This window comes from Acomys minous (assembly GCF_964271855.1).
Source record: "Acomys minous genome assembly, chromosome: 8".
NCBI lineage: Eukaryota > Metazoa > Chordata > Mammalia > Rodentia > Muridae > Acomys > Acomys minous.
In genome coordinates, this window is record NC_140489.1 from 102,340,465 (window position 1) to 102,361,451 (window position 20,987).

The 20,987-nt window shown below is 48.3% G+C and overlaps 2 protein-coding genes across 9 annotated transcripts; one reads left to right on the top strand and one right to left on the bottom strand.

Moving 5' to 3' along the window:
• Positions 1 to 237: 237 nt before the first annotated feature.
• OST4 (oligosaccharyltransferase complex subunit 4, non-catalytic) lies at positions 238 to 1,589 on the top strand. Its single transcript, XM_084792535.1, has 2 exons — positions 238 to 578; positions 1,348 to 1,589. Exon 1 carries the CDS (start codon positions 442 to 444, stop codon positions 553 to 555), a length of 114 nt encoding a protein of 37 aa, XP_084648661.1. The 5' UTR covers positions 238 to 441; the 3' UTR covers positions 556 to 578; positions 1,348 to 1,589.
• On the bottom strand, positions 1,573 to 20,283 carry AGBL5 (AGBL carboxypeptidase 5). Of its 8 annotated transcripts, none has more exons than XR_014781123.1 (17): positions 20,117 to 20,283; positions 19,680 to 19,904; positions 18,811 to 19,071; positions 18,434 to 18,605; positions 17,974 to 18,137; positions 17,128 to 17,305; positions 16,563 to 16,741; positions 15,704 to 16,160; positions 14,967 to 15,136; positions 14,514 to 14,649; positions 13,185 to 13,387; positions 12,449 to 12,663; positions 4,296 to 4,451; positions 3,269 to 3,381; positions 2,936 to 2,982; positions 2,361 to 2,494; positions 1,573 to 1,789 (listed from the first exon to the last, which is right to left on the bottom strand). XR_014781123.1 is itself a non-coding variant. In XM_084792530.1 (17 exons), coding segments are annotated over exons 3-17 (2,523 nt in total). In that variant the 5' UTR covers positions 19,026 to 19,071; positions 19,680 to 19,904; positions 20,117 to 20,283; the 3' UTR covers positions 1,573 to 1,787. The 8 variants fall into 8 exon arrangements, 6 of the variants coding, with proteins under 6 accessions (XP_084648656.1, XP_084648660.1, XP_084648658.1 ...); XM_084792530.1 differs by lacking the exon at positions 2,361 to 2,494 and adding an exon at positions 1,870 to 1,985; XR_014781124.1 differs by lacking the exon at positions 1,573 to 1,789 and adding an exon at positions 1,848 to 1,985 and having other exon boundaries at positions 20,117 to 20,282.
• Between the last annotated feature and the right edge of the window lie 704 nt (positions 20,284 to 20,987).

Below are 20,987 nucleotides of genomic sequence, written 5' to 3' on the forward strand. Positions count from 1 at the left end.
GCCCTAGCCCACTCCTCGGCTCCAGGGAGGCTGTCTCCACAGCATCGCTAGCTAACCGCGGCTCTGGCCGAGCCAGCTGCGGCCAGCTGCGCGAGCCCTGCTCCTGCCCCGCCCCGCCCCCCACGGCTGGGCGGCTCCCCGAGGCTCCGCCCAAGTCCCACTCTGTGTGCGCGCGCCGCCGGAGCAGACAAGACGGCGGGGTAGAGAAGCCGGAAGTGCCTCGTTGCCACCCAGCGAGCATTACGGAGTTCCGGCTCAGGTCTTTTACCTCAAGCTTGTTCCGCGGTAGCGTCGGAGTCGAGCGGAGCTGGTCAGGTGAGAGGCGTCCGGGCGCTGTCTCACAGGCGAACCGGCGGAGGCTGGACGGTGGTGACGAGGACCTGGCCTGGTGAGGGCAAGGAGTGCGCGAACCGAGGCTCAGTCCCTCCCCTTGTCCGCAGGATGATCACGGACGTGCAGCTCGCCATCTTCGCCAACATGCTGGGCGTGTCGCTTTTCTTGCTCGTGGTTCTCTATCACTACGTGGCAGTCAACAATCCCAAGAAGCAGGAATAAAAGTGGCGCTTTCTCCGCCCCAGGTAACTGTCCGGCAGTAGCGCCCAGGCCCTGGAGAGCTGAGTGATGAGGCCGCGCCAGGGTCTGCAGGGTTAGGAACTTCAACTTAGAAAGTGTCGAGCTAAGCTTGATAGTCCAGAACCTGGCCCCTTGTTCGCACTGTGTATTATGCCTTGAAATGTACTGCTTCTTCACCTAAATGGCGTCCTATTAGAGTGAAGATGGGTTTCCGGAACCTCCTCGGTCTCCATTTTAAGGTTCCCAGTAGACAGAGACCCAAGTCATAGGATATGGTTACCAAGAGGTGCTGACACCAGTACAAAGGCAGTAACTGTGCCATACGAGTATGGGGGATCAGACCCTAAGCCCCACTTTCCCACGGAGCCTGAGGCGTTATGTAGGTAGATTTGGGGGAGGAGCATGATAGTGAAAAATGTAGATGTCCATGTTTTGAAGCCAAGGACGTTGTTTTATGGGTTAACTACAAATACAAACCAGAAAGAAAAAGGAGGCAGAGTCTGGAAACTGAGTGTGCTCCTAAATAAAAGGGAGCCGGGCGTGGTGGTGCACGCCATTAATCCCAAAACTCAGGGAGGCAGAAGCAGGCGGATCTCTGAGTTTGAGACCTGGACAACGAAGTGAGTCCAGGACAGCCAAAGCGACACAGAGAAACCTTGTCTGGGAAAAAGGGGGGGGGAGGGCACGGGCTAGATGGGGGTTGGCTCCTAAAGGATCCCCCCACAGGAAAGCTGCAGCATTTTCCTTACTTTGGGTCTTTCCCCTTTTTTCTAGGGTTCCAGGACATAGTCTGAGGCAAGATGAAGGGTGTGAGGGGCCTTCACACTTCACTTCATCTCTCCTACCCATCACAGCATACAAAGCAACTACACCTGGATTTTTCCAAACAACTTTTATTTCCTCAAAGTCTTCCTTAACCCTATGGAACAAGAAGCTGCCACTGAATAGGGCCCAGTATAGGGGCTGCTTTCTCTTCTACTCCCTCCCCCAATACAAAAATATAGATATATATTTTTTGTGGTCCCAAAATCTTGTGCTGTGGAGGGAGGGAAGGGAGTGGCAGGTCCCTGTTTTGCTGTTTCAAGGTGATGTTCTGCAAGGCCTCAGAGAGTGTGGCCGATATTCCAAGGAGCTATGGTTGTCACACGGTATCAGCAGCTGGAAGACGGACTAATATTACCATTTCACTGTGTTCCCTTCACCTGAGGGCTATGTCCTGGGCATGAAGGTAAAGGCATTATCAGACCCTGGGAGAAATAGTGAGTGGTGGAGATTTAGGGACAAAACAAACCTCACATTGGTTCAAGGGCCCCCTGCTGTAACAAATCCAGGATGGGGAGTCAGATAGAGTACAGGAAATAGGAGAAAAGGCAGGGGCAGAGTGGGGCCGTGGGGGGCCAGCCTGAGGCAGCCTGCAACAGAGAAGAGACAGGAAGTCAGGGTTGTGGAAACAGCCCCTTTTCTGGCCTTTTAGCTCAGGGCTGGGAGGTGAAAGGGGAAATGTGAAGATGGGCAGGAATAGGCAGCTTTATTACTTACTGCACAGAAGTCTGATACTAGAACCAGCTAGCTAGTGCCTAGGCCTTCAGAGCCGAACTAGAAGGCATCCTTTGAAATGAAGACCGAGGCCATGGTAGAATAAAAATCAGGGACCAGATTCTTAATGAAAATGCATTTAGTCTTTGGGATCAATGAGACAGTGGGGAAATTATCCTGAATGGTAGAAATGGGGATGAAAGAATAGTAGAAATGAGGGGTAGAATGAAGGACTGGACGCCGCTGCTCACCCTGGTGTAGCAGAGCGGGGTCCCGGCTCCAGCTCACTGCTCTATCTGGTCTGGGGGATAAGGGATGTGGGGCTTGAAGAGCCTCTCATCCCTCTGCGAGTCGGCGGTGAGCTCCGGCCCAACCTGGGCCTAGCCTGTGTGGATAGGGGTAAACTAAGAGGTTGGGTTCTTCCACAAGGCTTTTCTGCTTTTAGAGTTTCCATGCATAAGAAGTCAACAGGTGCTAGGAGCTTGGATTCCTGGGCACTGTTCCTCACTGAGAGGGTGGACAGGACGGCAGCTGTAGAACTCCCTGATTATTTATCTGTGGGTAGCAAAAGGACCCAGCATTTTGCTTCCATGGGTATACCATGGCTAAGAGGTGGCTGAGTAGAAAAGCACTATGAAAAAAGATGGTAGGGCATTGGCAGATATCCCTCAGCTTTCTCAGCCTCTGTCCCTGCCAGAGCAGCTTAAACTTCGCCCGTCCAGTCAGCTTCTCCCTCTTCCCAGCTATAGTCAAACTAGGAAGGGGAGCTTGTCTGTGTTGGAGGTTATGATAGGTGTTAACTAGGAGCAGTAACCAGATGTGTTACCTGGGGAATCCGGGACCCCTCCTGGCGGAAACTCTCCTCTGGCAGGTCTGGTCAGAAAGAGAGGAGAGGCTAAGGACGGGTAGGAAAGCCAAGCTAGCAGGCTGTGGTTGGGGTGCATCTGGCAGGGACAATGCAGTCTGAAGTAAGCAAGATGCCTGGCTGATGGGACTGGGTAGATTAGCACACAGGTACCACAGCAGCTCTGACAGGCTGGTGATAAAAGGCTGTAAAGCAGGACTGAACATCTCCCCCACCCCCACCCCCAGTGCTCAGAATAATGTCTTGCTGTTTTCTGCTAATGCTAAGGACATGGAAAGACCCTTAAATTTTTACCTGCAAACGAGTCCTAATGCAGGGAATCCGAGCACCAGCCCCTAGTAGACTTTTCCCAATCACCATGACAGCCTCTGGCTTGTCCCCTGAAGATGAGAATGAGCAGCTGCTCTCTGGAGAACAGAGGAAACATCATCAGAGTAGGGCTAGAGGAGAAGGTAATTCAATTTAGATCAGTTTCTTGACCTTGTTTTCTTTATGGTGCTGGGGATTAAACCTAGGATCTCATACTAAGCCAGTGGTCAGTGCTCAATTGCTGAGCTATACTGGCAGCCCTTTACCGCCAGCATGACTGAAAAATTGGCAGTACAATCATTTATGTTGGAGTTATTTTGTGCATGGTAGGATATTTACCAACACCCCACCTCTGTGTGCTGTTTCCTCTGTAGGCTCTTTCCCATTGCAACAACCAATCATAGAAAACAATCCTGATAGGCATGATGGTGGGAGGGTTTGAGTCTAGCCTGGTCTACAAAGAACTCCAAACAGCCAAGACTACAAAGGAGACCCTGTCTCAAAAAAACAACAAAAGACCAATCCCATTTAATTGGGTCTGTAACATAAAAAAAGAGGAGTGGATGGCATTATGTTTAGTATAGCACATAGGATGCCATTTATAATAATGACAGGTGAAGAACTAGTGATTTTTCAAATGTTCTGGTTTTATCCACCATTCCTGACTCTCGGAGTAAGTGCACTTTGCAAGCAGAAAAAGCCCTCAAGTCTTGAACTGTAAAAGTGAGGTCTAGATAGTATACAGTAGTGCCTGCACAGAGTGAACGTTCAATAAATGTTAACTGTTACTTTATTTTACAAATTCATTTCACTGAATCCCAGCCTCCTATACAAAGGCACATGTGTTAGGAGAGAATTGTGTCTGGGGGGTGTACATAACATACATCAAGTCAAGAAAGAAGCGGTATGGCTGAAGGGCTGTCTTGAAGCTTAATTGGTAGCTTGTCTAGGTCCTGGTGGTAGGGAGGGAAGACGCTGGGCAACTCAGATTTCAGGGGCAGTGGGTACAGACCTGATATGCTGAGTGAATTGGGCAGTAGGCAGGAGCCCAGGTTTCGTGAGGAGGCTGGACCAGAACTAGCAAGAGTTGGAGATGGGGCCAGGCTGCTTGTGGTAGAGCGATGGTTCAGTGGTTGCTGCCGCCGTCTTCTGTCTGGGCATCGGGGCTCTGCATGGAAAGGACACAAGCAGGAAAAAGATCAAGTAAGAGAGACGCTGTAAGATAGCCTGTACTGACCTTCCGTGGGTCCGGCATGGTCAGAAGATGCCTGCTTTCAAGTCTGCCAACAAGCCAGCCACCTGCTCTGTTCTGAAGCACCTGTGAGGCGAGGAAGGGTCTCTTAATGTCCACTCTAGTCATCCAGATCTCAGCTCTCTCCTACCACTTTATTCCGGTAAAGTTACTGAAGTTGGCTTCTAAAACACAGCTTCACTGGGCTTTTCTCTTACTTCTAACTGCTCGTCTTCTCGCTCATCTTCCTGCCACTTAAGGACCAGAGTCTTGGTCTTCTCTTAAATCCTTAAACCTCTAAGTCCCTTTTAACCCAAAATGTATTCTGTCAGACATTTCAACCTGCTAAGTCCAACTGCCAAACCAAATTTCATTGTCTTCTCCCCAATCCTTTCCTTTCCCTGTCTGTTAGAAAGCTTTCATTTTTCCATTTTCCATTCCACTTGTTTAGCCAAATCCTAACAGTTCTAGGTTTGCAGTGGAATCCTGCTCTCATTACATTACTAGTGTCTAGATACGTCTTTTTACTCTCATTTTCCTTTCTCCCATAGCTTGATAAAAAAAATTTTTTTAACATGAGTGATCTATCTACATGTACACCTGCATGCCACAGGAGGGCATCAGACCACATTACAGATGGTTGTGAGCCATCTGTGGTTGCTGGGAACTGAACTCAGAACCTGTAGAAGAGCAGACAGTGCTCTTAACCACTGAGCCATCTCTCCAGCCCAAACTTTTATTTTTATTTTTAAATAATTCATTCTATAGGTGCCACCAAGTTATTATCCTAAAATAGAAGCCTGTTTAAAAAAAGAAATCAATCACTGTGGCTTGGGTAGGGAAAACCCACTTATTTGCAGACATCCTAACTATATAGCCTAGACTGTCCTCTTTGTCTGTAACCTAAGCTAGACCTGAACTCTTGGTCTACTTGCCATACCTTCCCAAGTGCTTGGACTGTGTATGTGTGCACCACTACATGTTTGGGGTTTTTGTTTTTTTGAGAAAGGGTTTCTCTGTGTAGCCTTGGCTGTCCTGGACTCACTTGTAGACCAGGCTGTCCTTGAGCTCAGAGATCCACCTGCCTCTGCCTCCCTCGTTCTGGGATTAAAGGTGTGGGCCACTACACGCAGCCTTTGGAGGTCTTTTAAAGATAAAGTCTACTGTAAACCTTCCATACAGTAATTTAGAGTTCTGTCTGCTGTGTTTCCAGGCTACCTATCATTAGGATGCTGAACTTGATCTCCCACACCTCAGCTGATGTTGCTATGAGCTGTGTGGTTCCTTTGAAATGTCTGTGTTTCTCTTTTTTACCAAGTACTTTGATTATCTTCCATATTCCATCCCAAAAATCAACTCCCTATAAATCTTTTTTGTTTTGTTTTGTTTTTCCCCTGTAAATCTTACCTTGGCCATTTACAGGCAGATTTAGTTCTTAGAGCCCTTTTACCCCCCACATGGCTAGTAGTTGTTTATAGATCAGTCACCTGTAAGTCTAAGGGCATATTTAACCTTTAGGGATACTACTCTGATGTCCTGCTTTGGCTGGAACTTGACTGACAAGGTCTGAAGGGTAGGATCCCAGATAGACAGATGGTAGATGGATGGGATAGAGGACTTGCATGTTCAGCAGCTTTTAGCAGGTGCCACATGCTCTCAAGTCATCATAGAACCAAATAAAATGCTGGTGTCAGTATTCTAGATGTCCTCTAATACAAGCTACATGTATGTGTGTTATGTTGTGAGAAGCCTCTAACTTTGGAAATCAGTGACAATAACTTCATCCTGTCTATACTGGGTTTTAGCAGGCAGTGCCACATGCCTGTAAATGCCAGCATGCAGAAGTTGTGGCAGGAGGATCACAAGTTCTAGGCCAGCCTGTACTTCATAATCAGGCCCTATTTCAAAGAATGTTTCTGAAATCTCCAAGTTCAAGTTACCTAGAATGACTCTTTGAATGATCTTAGGGTGGAAGCCGTTCTGGCCATGTGACACTGTACTGAGTACCAATTAGAGTCCAAGGTAGAGAGCACAGGAGTACAACCAACCAGATTGTACAGGGCTAGTGAGAGTTAGTAGGAATGCTGATAAATGATGTCAGAAGTAGACAGACTTGTGGCCACATCAACCTAAAACATTAGCTACCATCAGTGACGCAGTGATATAATTACTCGAGTGTATAAATCTGGTCTGATTAAAATGTGGATAAAAAATCATGTCTCTTAGGGCTGAATGTGCACTTGAATGCCAGAGTTGGGCAGATCTCTATGAGTTTAAAGCCAGTCTGCTCTAAAGAGCAAGTTCTAGAGGAGCCTAGCCACAAAAATAAAAGCATGTTCCTCAGCACAGAAGGCAGAAATAATAGGGCTTGCAGATGATCAGTCTATGCACAGACAGGTGAAATCAAGAGATGGCCAAGCCTTCACCCTCCCCTAAGGAAGGCAATAAGGAACAAGCCAGCAAGTGGCTGGAGTAGGACAATGCACACCTTTCGCACAGCACTCTGGAGGTGGAGGCAGGAGCAAGGAATTCAAGGCCAGTTTCCTACAAAGCGAGTTGGAACCCAGCGTAGACAATACGCGATTCTGTCACATAAACAAATGTGATTAAAGCCTTTGGGGCAGATGTAGGCTCAAGTAATGACTGGAGTGATAAGTGTCACTCCAGAAAATAATGAAACAAACCAGATAACAGATAAAGGGGGAAAAGCCAGTACAAAATGTGACTAGCTGGGCATGTACCCCTTTAATCCCAGCACTCGGGAGGCAGAGGCAGGCGAATCATTGAGTTCGAGGCCAGCCTGGTCTACAAAGTGAGTCCAGGATACACAGCCAAGGATACAGAGAAACCCTGTCTGGAAAAACAAAACAAAAATGTGACTAGATCCTGAGAAAGATAGCAAGGCTAAGCCGAGGAACCTTAATCCCTAGTCAGATTGGTATGGAACACACACACACACACACACACACACACACACACACACACACACACACACACACACACACGTATGTATGTTATTAAAGATAGTATATTCTAAGCAGTTACTTACAGTCTGCCCAGGCCTTCCTGTCATTAGTGAAGGCACACACTGGCTCATGTTGTGGTTTGACTTTGACTCCTATTAACCCAGGCCTTACTCTAGTCCTGTTGAGAGGATAAAAGGAGCCTAATTTTCTATTAGTTTTGAGTTACAGACAACAGCTTAGTGTTGACTGCAGGGTAATGTGATCAGCTGTGTCCAAAATTGGTAAAATGGTATTTTATGGTAATCGGCTGGAGGATAGGAGTCATGGTTTGCTAAGTTGAGCTAAAGCTGCTCTCGCCTGGAATGTGTTAGGGTATCTTTTCTAAGGCCTCAGGGTTAGAGGCGTCGGTCTGGTGCTTTATACCTAGACTCCACTCATCATTTCTCCAAACATCTTCGGGACATCTTTCCATGTTACTGAATCCTTGGAATGCTCACACAGCGGATTCTTATAGCTCTTTGAACATGAGGAAGATTAGATAAACAGTAATTTGACTCCCAACCAAACTTTTCATTTGCTGAACGCTTAAGTGCTAGGCACAGTGCTAGGTCCTAGTGTTGGGGAAAGTTCCTGACACTGATTATTTGCAGCTCAAAGAATAAAAGTGGCGATGGTGATAAAGACAGCAAGTCCTATTGACTCACTGCAGAGGAACTGCCACTGATAACTAGATATTAACTCCTCTACCAAAAGTTGCCTGTTGCCTGAACCAAGGAATTAACAAGACCAGAAAAGAGTTCAAGTGGCAGAGCTGGGAGTCAGATGAGAGAGGTGCTGGAGATAGGATGACAGAGGCTTCTGCCTTTCAACTGAAGTGCCTCAATTTGGACGTCAGTCTTTGGCAGGATAGGCTGAAGGGTCAAGACTAGCATCACACAAGTGAGATCCCCAGAATGCAAAGCTGAAGGACCCTGGAGTTGTGTGTCCTGGTGCCTCACCTGCTTTGTTTCCCTCTGTTCTGCAGTGCTTTGCATGCCCCTGACTTTTCTTCTCTTGTTCTTGAATGACCTTTTCCCCTTGCAGCCACAGCAACTACTGCTGGTGTTTCTGAGACAGTAGACGGGGACTGTGCTATGGATCTGGGAAGGTAGGTAGAGCATGTTTTGCAGCTGGGGAGAGCTGAGTAGACCCTGGCCATAAGGTCAGGTACTGGGAATTAGGACTTACTGAGACATTTTTAGCCTCCTGTGATAGAAGCTTTCCTGTGTGTCTGAAGTTGGTGATTCATTGGCTTTTTTGGCCTTCTACAGTGCCATATCTCAGCTTGAGATGGAGCCTTTCAAATTAGTTCCCTGTCTACCTTAAGCTGCTGGCTGAGCTGCCCATGTCTTTTCTGAGAAAACTCCCTGGAACCTCCAATCTCATGTTTGTTCTAGTCAATAAAACCAATAAAATGTATAGTTAAATGTGATATATACAGTAATTGAAATTTTTTATGGGGAGTGGGTGGGTAGATAGGTCACATGTAGTCCAAGCTGGTCTAAAATTCACTCTGTTGCCAAGAGATGACCCTGTCTTCATCTCCCAAGTGTTGGAATTACAGCCATGCACCACTACTCATCAAATTTTTATAAATAAATTTACAAGTCAAAATAACAAAATTATCAAATCACAATCCAAATTTTGGGGTTAGAAAGTATAGCTCATTTACAGTTAAAATTTCCAAGATCTGGGGTCATATTTTTTTCTAGCTTTGAAAACAATAGGCCAGCCAATTAGCTGAGCAAATATACACCATGCCTGACAAGCTGAGTTCAACTTCCAAGTCCCACATGGTAGAAAGAGAAAGGTAACTCCCATCAGCTGCTCTCTCACTCCACACAGGTGCCAAGGCATGTGCCCTTACCAATAGACATACTTACATTCACACACAATAAATAAACAAACCATACCTTTTGCTGTGGTAGAGGCCAAAGAGCATGGCAACAAATGTCACAAAGAACATGGTAAGTCAGATCACACTGGACAATAAGTTTTCTCAAGAGTTGACTCAAAATGCCATGTCCAGATGTTAGTCTGCATTTCAGCCCTATCTAAAATCAGAACTAGTCTTCCTTCCTTGGGGTCTTCACAGAACTGTGCCAGTAAATAATGCCCAGGGCACACTTTTAAGATTCCTAGGACCTCACTTTTTAACTCTATTTTGATAAAACTTTTATCTTGGTCCTTGATTTTAAAGCCATAGGTTTCTACTTTGTGTAAGTACTTATGCAAGTCTTGGGGGCATCTGTTTTCTAACCAGCACTTTCTGTTCCAAGCTCATTCACCTGAGGAAATACGCCTTCTCGCTAGGCTTTACTGGTACTTCCATATCATGACTTAGATCTTTGACCCCTCCACTTTCATTGGCTCGGCCTACAAAGCATCTTCATAGATAACCTAAGTAGTCTAGGCATGTTTAAATAGCTTTTCATTCCCCCCCCCGCCCCCCTGCCAACTGTGTCATAATGTTGCCGTAACTTTCCTCTAGTACACAGATCTGAAGCCTCTTAGTTCATCTATCTCTTTTTTTTCCTTCGAGACAGTGTCTCTCTGTGTAGCCTTGACTGTCCTGGACTCGCTTTGTAGACCGGGCTGGCCTTGAACTCACAGCGATCCGCTTGCCTCTGCCTCCCGAGTGCTGGGATTAAAGGCGTGCGCCACCGTGACGCCCAGTTCATCTGTCTCTTAACCATTATTGGCTCCTGCTGCTTCTGCTCTAATACTTAAGACTTCTTTCCTTTGTAGAACTGGGTGCAGGTTCTAGTTAGCTCACATGTAATGACTGCAAGCCTCCCATTCCCCTGTCCAGATGCACAATGCAGTCTCTTTTGTCACCCTTTTTAGAAGCATATAGTTGCTACCATATGCCTCATTTAACTCAACATCCTTGTTTTCAAAACACTTCTCCCCATGTTTCTTCACCAGATTTTGTGGGTGAAGGGCGTAGCCCTTTGTATGCCAACTAAGTATACATGTTTTTGTTGTCTACCCAGGAGCTGTTTCTGATCATGGCTGTCATTTCTCATTTTTGAACTGTTTTTGTCAAACCACATACTATTTGTTCTTCAAAGCTCTTTCTCAACTGAGCATGCTTTGTTTAATTACTCATGACCTACCACAGTAACTCCCCAAGTGCCCTGGATGTTTATAATGTGCACGTAACTTTTATGTTGTATCTATTATCTTGTTTCTTCTGTTAAGCTTCAAGTCAATCAACCAAGAATTACTTACTACTTAGGCTGCATATTTTCCATTAGTTCTCTGAGGAAGTAACAGAGAAAGAATACATGGCCCTCACCTCAAGGATTTCAATGCAAAACTCAATGCAAGTGAGGCTGGAAGATGTTAATTAAAGACTAGGAAGTGCCCACGGCTGGGAATGGCAATCTGCCTGGGACACGCTTGGGAAGCTGAAGCAAGACGGTCCTAAGCTCAGAGCTGATCTAAGCTGTACAATAATACCCTGGCTCAAAGCCAAAATGACGTGAGTCCTCCACACTGACCCAGGGAAGGTCTGCGCCAAGGACGGTGGATGTATAATGCTGATGAAAAAATTATGAGCTATGATTTGGGAAAGGCGACAAGAGAAACCAAAACCAAAACCAAAAAACTCCATCCAGATTTAGCATGGGAGAGCAGGTATACTGGAGCCTGAAAGACAAGCTGGCCAACTTCCACTTAAGGAATAAACTACTCTTCCCTAGCTTTACCCCTGGGAGGCAGCCTCCTTAGGTGGCTCAGATTGGCCTTCATCCTGTTAGTCCCCTGCTTCCGTCTACCCAGCTAGGGCTATGGGCATGTGCCACCATACCCAGCTGAATGGGCCATTCCTAAAACAGTCTTAAGTTTTCTTGTCAGAAAGATGAGAATACCATCACCCCACAGGGCCTGGCTAGATAGGTGAAGCTGTTTCTGGTATCATCTTATTCATTATCAAGTGCTATCTTAAATATGAAGCATCACTGTTACTAATTTAATACTTTAAAGCACAGTGCATTTAGGTATTCCCAAATTAGAATCTCAAAGGGGGTTTGGAATATAAACAGCCAGTTTCGTATCAGAAACAGGAACATCCCAATTAGTTGAAGCTGGGCTTCCTCTGCGGCTTCTCTAACTAGCAGTCAAGTTTACAGTGATCCAGTGCCTATCAAGGCCACTCCAAAAGCCTGGTTGCAACCTTGAACAACAGAAAAATGCTCAAAGGGGCAGCTGGATCAACAAAGTTCTTAGCTCCAGCTTACAAGCCTCTATTTTTGACAAGAGTCCTACGGCTAGAAGACATCCAAAGTACTGATCTGTGTTGTTTATTTCCAAAATAATACTACAAAGGCCTCTCCCACAATATAGTCCAGCTTCCTGGCAGAGTCTTTTACCAGGTGAGACCTAAGGGTACTTGACCAACTGCGCTGCTCAGAAGGAGTAGGCTGTCGGTCTGTAAGCCTAGTTAGGAGCTGCTTCAGGTCTGTTTCTCTGCGAGAACTGGAATCTTGACATTACCATTGTGAAGCCAGGAAGGTTCAGCCCACAGAGACGGTGGACAGTGTTCTTCAGCCCACAGTGCTACAGTTAAGTGCTAAAGACATTCCCTCCTACTGCCAACAAGAAGACACTGTGACATTGTCCTTGATGCGGAAGTCCTATGTCTGTGTTTGGCACTGCTTTAGCTAGTGTTTTGTTCTTGCAAATGTCCCTGGCTCCTAGCATGTGCTTGAAGCTACAATCCCCAGGGCTTCTTCCTATGGCCGGCCATGCACAGTAGCGATCAAGTCATGCCGCAGGGAACAACAAGGGCGCAGGAGAGGCTGCAGGTTCTTCTGCTACAGACTAGTTTTATTGATTCACCCCTTGGATGTCTTCAAGCTCTTTTCCCCCAGCAAAGCCCCAAACAACCGAACACCTGCTGCAGGGGCTCCCAGACTGGCTTACCTCTGACAGGGCCCAGCACCCGATGGCTGACCTTTTGGGTGCTAGAGCCCAAGCCTGGCAGCCCTGCAGGCCGACTGCCATGAAAAGGAAAGCTGGAAGAGTTCTTCATCTGTGGAGAGTTTTGTTGGCTGCTGCCACTACCACCAGCACTTGTGCCAGTGCTAAAACTTCGAGCCCGGCTCAAAGCATTTTCAGAGCAGGAAATGGGCAATCCACTGTAAAGAAGCAGATGCCAGTTAACCCTGGGCCTGGGAAGACGTATCCTAAGGCTTTCCTCAGGATATGGCGATTAAAATTCACTTCTGGGGTAAAAGGGCATAGAAACCCGTTCCTAGGAAGAAGGGAGGGATGCATGGCCAGGAATGGGATCTGACTTGGGGCATACCAGCTCATCTTGGGTCATCCTAAGTAGCTTAACTTCACAAAGAATTTCTCCCTTATTTTGTTGGTGCTGGTTCTAGAACCCTCCTCACTTAGTCACAACCTTTGGAATCCGACCTGCCACATCCTCACCTCAAAGACAGTGGGTTTTCTGCACTATTCTGGGTCTAGAGCCCCTTGGCCTGATTTTCAGCTCCTTAGTTGTAGCTCTAGGTGGAAGAGGATCCCATTCTCAAAAACTGAGGTAAACTTACCAGTTCCTACTCGCCCCAAAACACCATGTGGCACTTTCCCCACACCCCACCTCTAGAGCCTGCCAGCTTTCCTGCCCTCTCTTCCATGCTGCTGGTCTTACTTGTTACTTTTGCTAGGAGTTCGAGATCCTCTCTTCTTGCTCACGCCCACGGTCACAGTACTGGTCAGACCCCTGCTGTTGCGCACATGCTTTAGCATCCAGGCCCGCAAGTTAGTGAGGCTGTTGTGCTCTGACAGCACAATTCGGGGCCATGGGTTACATTCTGCCATATCCAGAGCTGCGATGGCCATAGCTCGTCCCACCTGTAGGGAGTTCAGTTCGATTCAGTATCTTTATCCTCTCACCTGCCATTTGGGGGTGTAGTACACAGCACAACAGGGGAGAAGAAGCTAGACCTCACAGTAGGTACTCTGAATTTTGTGCCTAGGTTTTTGTTTGTTTGGTTTGGTTTTTGGAGGCAGGGTTTCTCTGTGTAGCCCTGGCTGTCCTGGACTCGCTTTGTAGACCAGGCTGCCCTGGAACTCACAGAGATCCACCTGCCTCTGCCTCCCGAGTGCTGGGATTAAAGGCGTGCGCCACCACGCCTGGTTATGCCCAGCTTCTTTTTTTTTTTTTTTTTTTTTTGGTTTTTTTTTTGGTTTTTTGAGACAGGGTTTCTCTGTGTAGCCTTGGCTGTCCTGGACTCGCTTTGTAGACCAGGCTGGCCTCGAACTCACAGCGATCCACTTCTTTATGTCAAGCAGATTTACAGTTTGCTGTTCTGGGCAGAGGCTGGTGTACTTTTGGTTGACATCATGAGTGAATTTCCCAGACGAGTTTGCATTGTTCACAAGATACAATTCTATTTCTCTTAAAAAAGACATCAAAAATACAAAATTGGCCAGACATAGTTGCGCACGCCTTTAATCCCAGCACTCGGGAGGCAGAGGCAGGCGGATCTCTGTGAGTTCGATGCCAGCCTGATCTACAGAGTGAGTCCAGGACAGCCAAGGTTACACAGAAAAACCGTCTTGAAAACAAAACAAAACAAAACAAAAACCAAAATTGGGCTGGAGAGATGCCTCAGAGGTTAAGAGCACTGTCTTCCAAAGGTCCTGAGTTCAATTCCCAACACCCATCTATTATGAAGTCTGGTCCCCTCTTCTGGCATGCAGCAGGATACTGTGTAAATAATAAATAAATAGATCTTAAAAAAAAAAAAGTACAATAATGGGGGTGCTCTTGAACCTCAGAGTGAATAAACCCGTGAGGGAGATCAGCTCAGATCAGGTGATTTACTTAGATGTGCTAGGGTAATGTCTACAGTTGGGGGTCACAAACCATGCCTGCGTTCTCATCTACTGCCATGACTATTAACTGAAGACCTTAGGGTTGGCCATCAACTCTTGCTAGATTTGGGGGTCCCCTTTCCCACTTATGGTTTCATACCTGCTCAAATAGTTCCACAGTGTATCTGGAGGGGAAAGCCGGCGGGGGAGGGGGGCTGGCACGCCCATTGTCATGGCAGGCAGCAGGGATGCTGTTTACTGAGCGTCCAGTGTTGTAGTTGCATTCAAGTGTGTAGCTAAGACACAGAGACCTTTATCAATGTCTCCCCTGAACAAGTGTCAGGACAGAACACTGAGGGACACTGTAGATGGTCTAAGAAGGTAATCACTTTGAAACAAGTAAAGACCACGAGAAAATGCTAATAATTCCCAAGTAACAGCTGACCATGTGCCCAAGTCTTCCAAAAGTAAGACTTCCAGATTAATGCCAACCTTGCTAATTGAGGCTCTCTTTTTGAGAAGACTCAGGTGGTTCCAGCCCCTCAAAGACCCTGGAATACATTTTTTTTTCTTAAAGAAGTTATTTTCTCAACTATGCCAGTTTCCTCCCAACCTGTGGATTATCCCTGAGGCTTTGTAGATTGCAACGCGGCCGCTTCCCTCTTTGGACTGGCCGTCTCTACGGTCTCGGGCATACATGTTCTTCTCTGAGAAATTACAGCCCTGGAAGTCAAAGTGGGCTGAATTCAAGGAGATGAGCTTTGGATATAGCATGTTCTCCACCTGTTTGGGGGAGGAGAAGGCAAATCAGAAGATGAGAAAGAAGGGACAGAGACCAGGAAAGTCAGGCACACAGCCATGAGACTGCAGTATATACCATGACAACCATCAGCAGTCCCACTGTTCAACACTAGGGTTTTTTGTTTTTGAAGAAAGGGTTTTTTTCTGTGTAGCCTTGGCAGTCCTGTCCTGGACTTGCCTTGTAGACCAGGCTGGCCTCTAATTCACAGAGGTCCCCCTGCCTCGGCCTCCCTGAGTGCTGGGATCACAGGTGTGCGCCTCTATGCCCAACTGAACATCAGTTCTTTAAAGTTCTTAGATTCCCCCTCCAAATTTTCCCTCGCCCTGGCTCTCAAAGCTCTATGAAGACTGGGATGCTGGTAGCTTGCTCTTCACTCAGAGGTCATGATAAAATGGCTGAGATGTAAGGCCCTCGTGCTCTGTCCTTTACCACCGGTACAGAGCATAGGCCTTCCTGCTCACCCAGAAGGCTACCCTCCTGCCCTGTTGTAGCCACCTCTTATCTCCTAAGCTACAACATTTTCTGCCACACAGTGTCTGGAGTCCTACCTGGGTGTTCTCATCATTAAAGCTGTTTCCATACATGAAGCAGCCCCTTTTGGAAGCATGTCCATGCAAGTCTACGTAATAAGCAACACCACTCTCTTTTGGGGGGATGGTGTCAGGGGCTGGCTCCTCAAGTTCAGGAGGCTGCTGTGGCATAATCCACATAGTGTTAGACTTCTCTTCTGCTGGTTCTGTCTCAGTCCAGGTCTCAGAGTTTTCGCCATCAGGTAACTGCCCAAGGTGGGCTTCATTGTGAAGATTATTGGCTTTCTCAAGGTCAGAAAGAGGAGTGTCAGGAGGGAGATGGAGACTGGGCTGCGGGTTAGAGGGGTTCTTGGAGTTGAGCCGGGAGTGCACATGGTGGTAGAGAAGCACTGCTTTCGCGCCGTAGATGGCTGGGTGCAGGATGGCGTCAGGTTTCAGGTACTGCCGGTTCAGATTCACTCCACGTGAGTCTGTGCTGTAAGGAGACAGGACTGAACAGGGTCTAGATGTCTGGGCCAGCAAAGGAGACCCTAGAGTACGTGACAAGGAGACTGGTAGACTTGTAAAGTGAAAGGCTTAAATTATGCTGGGAAAGAAAGGAGGATATGCCCCTTCCTTGACTTGCTGTCATCCTACCACAGACATCCAAGGACAATTCCTTCTACCCAAGTAAGCCTTCACCTACTGTTGCTCTCCACAAGAGTGTGTTTACATGCAAGCACATCCCCTCTCATTAGATTAGAGGGGCAGGGCTTGCCCTTGTTAGGGTTCAAGAGGCCTAGAAATACAAACAAGTCAGAATGCTAGCTGACGTTCACAGAGAAGTAGGACACAAGAGAAACTGGGGAAACGCAGAACAGCTGTTTAGGTTATTTACCGGTAGTGGCCCCGGACCACACCATCAGGGTTCAACATGGGAATCAACTTAAAGACAAAGAGTCGACGTAGAGTTTGTGCCCGGGGGTCATCAGGTCGAAGGATGAAGTCCAGAAAGCCATTGAAGACAAAGCTAGATGGGGTCTCTCCAGGGTGTACCCTGCTGCTTAAGAAGAATATCTGAGGTGGGGAAGAAAGCAGACATGAGGTCAGTGGGCAGGGCTGCTTGAGGCAGAGAGAGCTTGACACTTCTAGCTGTCTTTCTGTCACAGGGACAAGATTATAATCCTCTGTCCTGGGCCACAAGCTAATCAGAGTCCAAAATGTATAGTTATGTGTATGTCAGTGCGTGTGTTGTCAATGTCACAATGTCACACGACACGATGTCAATGTGTATGGATGCCTGTGGAGGCTAGAAAAAGTGGCTATATCCCCTGGAGCAGGGTTACAGGCAACTGCGCAAAATGTGCTGCTAGGACCCAAACAAGGCTCCTTTGTAAGAGTAGCAAGTGCTCTTAAAACTGAGGAAGGTGAGGGAGATATGCTTTTGTGTTCTCCCCACTTACCCTTTTGCCTGTGAAACGGAATGGTCGGGGAGTGCTAAGGTCAGGAAATAGCTGCTCTAGACGGGGCTCCCGATCTTCTCGAAGCCCATGACAGGAAGTGATTGTTAGTAGGTCTACCCGAAGTCCATCCAGAGAATAGCAGAGAAGCTCCCGGTGGTAATAAATGCTGTCCAGAGGACTACAGGGGTAAAATCATTAGTCAGAAGTCCCTCAAGTTGTAGCAAGAGGCATGCAGCATCGGCAGCTCAGGACCTATGTTATCTGGTCCCTCACCACAACTTTTGGGGCATCGTAGTCCTTTGGACTGGGGAAGCTAAGGATATGTGTGGGCTTGGGCTGCCAGATGCAGAATACGAGACTGAAGTTTGTAGTGTGTGTGCATTCATGCTTGCACGCACATGTATGTGCACATGGCATGGAAGTCAGAGAACGACGTGTGCATTAGTTGGTTCTCTCCTGTCATGCCATCTTACTGTCACTCCTCCACCCCTTTTACTTAAGGGTGAACTTTTTGTTTGCTTTCCTAGTTTGTGGAACCTCAGGATAGATTAATTTGTATATACAGAGAGTTGTCCTCAGTAGAGGAAGGGGAAGAAGATAAGCTGAGCAGCCACATTACTGGCTAACCTCGAGGTAACTTGAGAACTAGAGTAGGTGGGAGAAGGGAGCATAGGTAGTGATACGCTCATTAAGTTTGCAGAGGAATAACTTTTCCAAAATGCTACATTCTACTCAGGGGAATGACTGAAGTTCAGGCTAAGAGCTCTTAGGACAAATGCCAGCAGCAGGAGAGGTACTATAGGACCCAGGACAGTGTGGCAGGGCTGAGAATGGTAAGGTTCGCACCTGCTATGCGCAGAGTGAGTCTCTGGAAAGCGCTGGTCTAGCTGGCTTAGCAGATCCTGGCAGTCACTGTAGGAGAAGGGGTAGCAGAAGGCGAAGAAGGTGGTGGCTCCCCGGCCCTCTGCGAAACGGTGGACAAAGGACAGCACAAACTGTGTCTCTGTCATCTAGGGAGCAGAGAGGGAAGAGGAAACAGTCATCTGTATCAGAACCGAGCTCCTCCTACTGGGGACACCAGGAACTGAGCTCATGCCTTTCTCACCTTTACCAACTCCCCTCCCTCTGACACTTTCCATATGATAACCAGCTTCTTCAGGCTTGCTGAAGCAGGGGCTCATCTTGGACCCCAGCTAGGGGTGGAAGAAAGAAGATACTAAAGCTTAGGGGTTCCACCTGCCTGGTCCTCTCTGTCAGGAGTGTTTCCTCTACTAGCACCAGTCCTTCCTTCTAATGAAGAACTTACCTCAAAGGTGGGCCGGTCTCTAATGCGTTCCCAGCGTGGCCGGGAAGGCAGTGTGCGCACAAAGGGGGCCATGCCCTGAGAATATAGTTTGCTCTGCTTGTTCATGTTCATAATGTTGATCTTGATTAGCTTTCCTGGACTTCCTCCTCGGACACTGAAGTAGAACCATGACCTGGGCCAGCAGATGTGGGAGGGGAGGAGAGAAGATGTGTGGGCAAAGCTCAATCAAGCCCAAAGAGCACAGGGCTACTTAGGAAGTAGGAAAGGGAGGAGGTGTTGGGGAAAAAGAGATCATGCTGGTGTGTACAAAGCCGAGAGACTGACTACAGAATGCATCAGCACTCCGCCAGTCCTGCCCACCCTCACAGGCCTCATACCTGTTCCCGTTCTCAAATTCTGTTTCAGCACAGTCTGGCCGGGTCCACACGTTGAACTCGTAGTCAGGGGAAGAAGCAAGGCCACTAGTGGGGGCTGATGGCCCCCCTCCTACTCCTTCCCCGTCACTAGACACAGTTTCCACCTTTTCCACATGGGCTAGGTTCCCTGAGTCAAATCGAGAACTGAACAGCAATCCCCCACAGCGCAGCTCCATGGTGGGGCTGGGAAAGCATCCTCTTGCCCCACACAGGCCCTGAGAGCTGGGGGGAAAATCAAAGTTCAGACAGGGAAGAGGGGGAAGAAAATGAAACAATGTTTTTGGGTATCTTCGGATAAATGAAATATGTTTTTAGTACTCTATGAAGCAAAATACTCCTTTTCTTAGAAAACATGGAAGTAGACTTTTAGCAAGATCAAGAGAAAGTACAACTCTGTCCCTGGACACCCAAGGGTTATATGTGACCTAAAAAAGACCCCATTTTACTACAATGCAGCTGTTCCCAAATCAGATGCTCAATGGCTTTCTTAGCTGAGTTGGGGAACGCTAGATTCTCAAACTTCTCAACAGCCTAAAGAGCGGAGACTAGAGGTCCGAACTGCCAGAGTCCATGGGGGAGGGGCCCCTTTTAAAGTTTTCTAGACTGGTTTTGTACTGTGCAGCCTAGAGCAGGAAGAACCAAGTTTCTAAGTGTAAATGGTAGCTTCCTTTCTTTACCCCTTTGTCTTCACAACCACGGACTGGAACTATGCTGTTGTTTCTCTGTGACCGCGAAGAGCTGTTTCTGTTGTTGCCACCCCCTTACTCTACCACGCCTATTATGAAAACTAGAAGAACGTGGCCTGTGCCCGGTCAGAGCCATTTGCTCACCTGCCCTGACCCTCAGTTCCAATTAGGGTCTGCTTCCATCCTCCCGCCCTGGAGACACTGGAGGCAGTGCAAAAGCTACCCTCGACGGTGTGGGTAACGGGCGTCCTAAGCACCCTTGGGAAGGCTGGGCCAGTAGAATCCCGCTGGGAGGTAGCAGGGCAGCTCCTCAATCCGCCAGGACCCTCGCACTGACTGGCTTGTCCAGGGAGGGTGGGGTTTGGAGGCCTGGGAGGGGTCGAGACAGACACACAGAGGATGGGAAGGCTGGTCCTAGGGGTCAGAGGTGAGGCCACCGGAGAGGGGGTGGTCGACGAGAGGCGGGGTCGGCCGGCCGCGCCAGGCCGGGGGGCGGGGTGGCATTCGAGAGGGGCTCGGGCCGAGGGAAGGGGGCGGGGCCGGCCGGCCGGCGGGGCCGCGGTCCACGCAGAGCCCCTCACCTCTCTCCGGGCCGCTGCTCCCGCTCCCTCTCCCGCTAGCGAGGCGGCACCTTGGGCCCCGGCACCCGGGCCCTCCACCCAGGACCCACACAAAACCAGAGAGCCGCGGTGCCGGGACCCCACTCTGCCAGGAAACAAGAACTCCCCTGCCTATTGGCCGCGGCTGCAGCTGGCTACCCGCCCAGTAAAGCGCGCTGCCATTGGTCGGCGCGCAGGATTCCGCGCACGTTGGCAGGTACCTGTGAGGGGGCCGTTTGGGGGCTCCCCGCGGGCCACCTCTGTCCGCTGCTCAGGCAGGCAGTCCGCTCTGTAGGCGGTTAACGGCTGGCCTTCCCGAGGCGGGAAAGACTAAGCGAGGAGGGGGGCTTCCACGGACGGACAGGAAGAGACTCACCTGCGAATAAGAAGAAACCATGGGAAGTGGACCCTTCCTTACCGTGCCCCTCACTCACTGTATAACAAAACGCTGCCTGTGACAAATCATGAGAACCTGACGGCATTTAGAACTAAGGAGAGCGTCAGCATGGAGTGCAAAAGGAAGTGGAGGATGCGGGCATCGATCCCGCTACCTCTCGCATGCTAAGCGAGCGCTCTACCATTTGAGCTAATCCCCCAACTATAGGTCTGTACCTTCCTGTTGTCTTTACAAGGGTTCCTGGGAAGTCCACCGGGCGGGTTTCGCTGTAATTCAGAACATCTCTAAAGCGTGGTGGAACACTTAAGCTTTTGAAACAGAGCCATGTAATAATCACATAAGTAATAAGGACTTTTTCTGAAGCACGCGTCAGTGTATCTTTACACTTAATGCGCGAACAAGCCGCATTGTACTCTGCCTACGTATCTCACACAAGGTCAGCAGTAGCCAGGAGAC